The 5,135-nt window shown below is 47.3% G+C and overlaps 1 protein-coding gene across 1 annotated transcript; it reads right to left on the reverse strand.

Annotated features, from left to right (window-relative positions):
* Positions 1 to 2,370: 2,370 nt before the first annotated feature.
* LOC139786073 (uncharacterized) lies at positions 2,371 to 3,279 on the reverse strand. Its single transcript, XM_071725236.1, has one exon. It carries the CDS (start codon positions 3,277 to 3,279, stop codon positions 2,371 to 2,373), a length of 909 nt encoding a protein of 302 aa, XP_071581337.1.
* Between the last annotated feature and the right edge of the window lie 1,856 nt (positions 3,280 to 5,135).

Consider the following 5,135-nt stretch of genomic DNA (forward strand, 5'->3'; position numbering starts at 1 on the left):
GCACCGAAGTTTGCGATCCAATTATCGTAAAACGCTCGCACGATTGTTGTAGCCTCGATATTCTTTAGAGGGACCGCTACAGGCCAACGCGAAAATCGATCGATGAGCGTAAGGCAATATTTGTACCCGTCCGACTCGTACATGGGACCTATTATATCCATATGTATATGTTCGAAACGGGCGTCCGGTGCGACGAATTTATCTGGAATCGTTTGCACGTACCGTGAGATTTTTGATTGTTGACAGTCAATGCAATTTTTGCACCATTCGCGATGTCACGATGCATGTTAGGCCACACATAACGTTGGCGAATAACGCGATCTGTGACTTTGGCACCTGAGTGGGCCGTGTCGTGAAATAAATGGAATACGCGTTTGCGAAGAGATGCCGGTATGTACGGTCGGATGGCTTCTCCGGTCATCTCACAATAAAGCGTGGTATGGGTTGGACCCCATTGAATCCGTTTCATTGTAAGCGGAAAGTCCGGTGTCTCGCGGATAACTTGTAGTTCTTCGTCGCGTTCCTGCTGCTCTGCGAGCTCGTTTAATTCGATTTCGGTTGGCAAGCGAATGGTTTCAACGCGAGAAAGAAAATCGGCGACGACGTTGTCGCTACCAGATATGTGCTCGATACGCGTGGTGAATTGTGAAATGAACGAGAGTTGCCTTTGCTGTCGCGGCGAGGCTTTATCCGAACGTTGTAAAAACGCGTAAATGAGCGGTTTGTGGTCTGTAACTATTTTGAAATCACGACCCTCCAAAAAGTATCAAAAATACTTAATCGCTTCATAGATGGCTGTTAATTCGCGATCATAGGCGCTATATTTTAGTTGCGCTGGACAAAATTTGCGCGAGAAAAACCCAAAAGGTTTCCATACGTTGTCGAGGCGTTGTTCGAGAACTGCCCCCATGGCGTAGTCAGACGCGTCGCAAACAAGACGAGTGCCTGCCGCTTCCGCCGGGTGTGCCAGCATAGCTGCGTTGGCTAAGTTCTCTTTGCATTTAGCAAAAGCTTCCTCCGTGACAGGAGTCCACGCGATCAATCGTTTATCGTTCTTGCGCGAGTCTCGAAGATATTCATTAAGTGGCGCTTGAAGGCTGGCCGCGTCGCGCAAAAGTCGACGGTAGAAGTTAATACTGCCGAGAAAACGGCGCAATTCAAGAATAGTGCGGGGTTTGGGAGCGTTAAGAATGGCTTGAACTTTCTCGGGGGATGGTGTACATCCTTCGCTATTAATAATGTAACCGAGAAATTCCATTTCAGATTCTCCAAACCGACACTTTTCGACGTTGAGTCGTAATTGATGTTCTTGAAGCCGCTGTAATACAATTCGCAGATGCTTCTCATGCTCCTCCGGCGTTGAGGATGCTATGAGAATATCATCGATATAAGCGAACACAAATTCCAGGTCGCCAAGCGCACAGTAAATTTGACGCTGGAATGTTTGACTGGCGTTTCTAAGGCCATATGTCATGAATTTATACTCAAAGAGTCCAAACGGCGTGATGACTGCCGTCTTAGGAACGTCTGCTGGCGCGACCGGAATTTGGTTATATGCTTGGTAGAGATCGAGCTTAGAAAATATAGTTTTTCCACGAAGGTTGGAGGAGCAATCGTGCAAATGCGGAACGGAAAACCTGTCCGGATCGGTAACCGCGTTGACACGACGATAATCTCCGCAGATTCTCCACGAACCGTCTTTCTTTTTAACCATATGGATGGGACTGGCCCAAGGACTACTGGACGGCGCACAAATACCGAGCTCGATCAACCGCTTGAATTCTGCTTTCGCGATTCTTAATTTCTCTGGGCTTAGTCTACGCGGACGCTCAGCAACGGGTGGGCCTGTTGTAATTATGTGATGCATGATTTCTTCTTTGTCAGTTCGAACCGATTGTTTAGGCCCGATAACCTCCGGAAATTCAGCTAAAATTCGCGCAAATTTCAAGTTCGGGTTGATCATGCTGATAGGTGAGCTTGAAACCGTTTTAACCACGCCTCGAGTAAACGCGTTATTTATTGGGTCGATAAGCCTGCGATGCTTAAGATCAGGCAGGAGACCGTAGTGTTTGATCAGATCGGCCCCAATGATTGGATACGGTACTGATGCTACACAAAATTTCCACGTGAGTGGACGTATGCCGAGGTGCAAGGTTCGAAATGACTGCCCATACGTATTAATTAGAGTGTCGTTTGCTGCGTATAATTTAAAATTACTGGGAGTTTGCTTGACGGCGCTACCGACTGGAAGCAATGAGATTTCTGCGCCCGTGTCAATAAGAAATTGTTCCCCTGTGAGACGATCGCGAATGTGGAGACGTACCGATGAATTGGGGTCTGCTTCATTCGCCTCCATTTTGGCAGACCCGACTATTCCCCCTTCTCATTTTCTTTCTCATTTGTAATGGCCTTGCACTTCGGCCACGAACACGGGGACTTATCGGTGCCCTTGCATGCGCGCGCCTTATCTCCGAAGGTTCTGTGAGGCCAACAGAGTCTGGATCTGCTTTTAGAACGCGCGCGATTTTGACTCGAACCGCTGTCGGTACGTGACCTGCTCGATCGCTTGACTAATGTCGAGAGAGCTGCGAGTTCGGTAGCAAGGCGGTCGACCTTGCTTTCTAAATCGGATGATTGTGATTTTTCAGCGGACAATGTTGATTCATTACTAGACGCAGCCGCGCAGTAGGTAGACTCGCTGGATGTTTCGGCTATCTTGTCGGCCATTTTGGCTAGCTTGTCCAATTCTGTGCACTCGGAAGTTGCTAAAATTCCGCGCGTGTAAGGAGTAAGATACTCAAAAAAAATTGTTTTCAAAACCGCGTCGTCACAACGTTTGTCCGGATTCAGATTACGTAATCTGCCGAGAATTTGCGACGGTTTGCCAGAGGTCAAGACCTGCCCCTTAATTAGCTGACGCAGTTGACTTTCGGCTGACGCCGAGAAGTTTTCAATTATGCGCGCCTTTAATTTGTCATACGGTTCATGTTCATCAGGCTCTGCGATGAGATCTCTACAACAAGCGATAGCTTCCGCATCCAGTGACATAATAACGTAATGTGCCTTAGTTTTTTGATCGGTTATACGCGTGGTTTCGAACGTAGCTTCGACTTGAATAAACCATATAACCGGGTCTTTGATTAGGAACGGTGGAATTTTCGGAACCCGATACGCATCAACGCGCGGAGGCCCTACAACGGCTTGCCCTTGCACGTTTTGAAGCGCGGCCCGCATTTGCGCTACCTGCTCCTGCAATTCTTCAATCGTGGGGGACGGCATCGTGGTGCGTACGCGTTGTACGGTTTGTTCTTAAATTATCGCTCGCGAAGTCGATAATTTCGATCACACTCGGTAGTGACGATAACGGCGTCGCGTTGCGCGATGTTATTTTGCTCGAAAAGACGATCGCGTCGCGTTGCGCTGCGTTCTGCTGTTTTACCGACGTTGGACGCGCGAACTAGAACGAGAGCGTTGCCTGGGCGGCAACTGACATGCGCGGACTTGCACCAACACGCGCGAACATAAGATGGTTCGAAAATTCTGAGATGCAATGGCGGTACGCGCAACGCGCCAAGCAAAAATGTTTTTTTTTTAGACTGTTCACTAGCCGAACCTCCCGGTTGTACCTCGACCGTTGAAGACACTGGATCTACGGCTGCCGATGACGACGATGTCCTCGTATGCGCCCACTGCTACTGGCACCGCCGATGAGACGTTCTCAGCTACGATACAGCGTGCCCGTGGTGGATGGCTACGTATCATTCGTAGCGGCGTTCTAGGCCGCGATGCAGCACTCCCGTGCTGGTGGATGGCCACGAAGCTGCGTGGCGACGTCCTCTGCAGCGGTGCACTATGCACGTTGCTACTGCCCGCCGCACGTTGTTCCGCGCGCCGGCGCCTGCTTTCGTAACGTCGTGGGCTCGCGGAAACGCTCGTTCTTGCCGAAGCCTGGCTGTGTGTCGCCTCGTTTTCCTTGACGAAGACGTCCAGGTTCCTCCCTGCTCGCTGTGCGGTAATGCCCAATCGGCTGCCGGCAAATCCGGTGACTTCCTTCCTGCCGATCACGTCGGGGTCACCAATGTGGGAAATTGACTCTCGTCTGATCCCAGGACGGATCCACAATCCGTTGTAGACGTGATGAGGGTAAATGGTAGACCACACAAAATTAATGGTTGGAAAAGAACAGGTTTATTAAGTACGTTAAGAACCTTCTCGGTCGAGCGCTGAACAAGGTCTGATCTATCTAACGCTGCACGCAGGCAGCACGCTAACAAGAAAAGGCTCTCGATTCCCCCACTCTACGCTAGGGAGAAATGGCGGTAACAATTCCCCACACGATTAAAGACATGTTCAAGCAATAATAGATTATCCAACACCCAGTAATGTAAGAGAACTTCAAGGATTTTTAGGTTTATGTAATTTTTTCCGTAGATTTATTAGAGATTTTGCATTGAAAGCAAAGCCTCTACAAAACTTGCTCAAGAAAGGAGTTCAATTCGATTTTGATACTAATTGTAAAAGTGCACTGGAGCAGTTAAAAGGGAGTTAGTATCTCCGCCGGTTTTGCGAATTTATAACCCGAGAGCAGAAACGGAGCTTCATACAGACGCGAGTAGTCATGGTTTTGGTGCGATACTGTTGCAGAAACAGAGCGAGGGATATTTTGGTCCGATAGCGTATTTTAGTAAATCAACAACTGATTGCGAAAAAAATTATCACAGTTTTGAGTTGGAAACTCTAGCAATAGTAAAGGCAGTAGAGCGATTCCATGTATATTTGCAGGGTATTAGATTTAGAATTGTAACGGACTGTAATTCTCTGGTTATGGCAATGAAGAAAATTAATATTAATCCCCGAATTGCGAGATGGAGTTTATTTCTACAAAATTATCAGTATGACTTGATACATCGTATGTCTAAAAAAATGGTGCATGTGGATTCTTTGAGTCGAAACGTGATGATCGTTAATAGTATGTCAGTAGAAGATGAAATAATGTATAAACAATTGACTGATCTTAAATTAAAGGAAATTGCATCAGAGCTAGAGAAGAAAATAAGTATTTTTCGTTAATTAATGGCTTGGTTTTTAGAAATTATCAAGATAAGCAATTATTTGTTGTTCCAGATAATATGGTA

Source organism: Temnothorax nylanderi, unplaced genomic scaffold (genome assembly GCF_030848795.1).
Source record: "Temnothorax nylanderi isolate EJ_2023f unplaced genomic scaffold, tnyl_v1.0 TNYL_tig0948_pilon, whole genome shotgun sequence".
Lineage (NCBI taxonomy): Eukaryota > Metazoa > Arthropoda > Insecta > Hymenoptera > Formicidae > Temnothorax > Temnothorax nylanderi.

Excerpts from the sequence above, each read along its gene's own strand:
- LOC139786073 (XM_071725236.1), bottom strand. The coding sequence starts at position 3,279 with ATGCCGTCCCCCACGATTGAAGAATTGCAGGAGCAGGTAGCGCAAATG.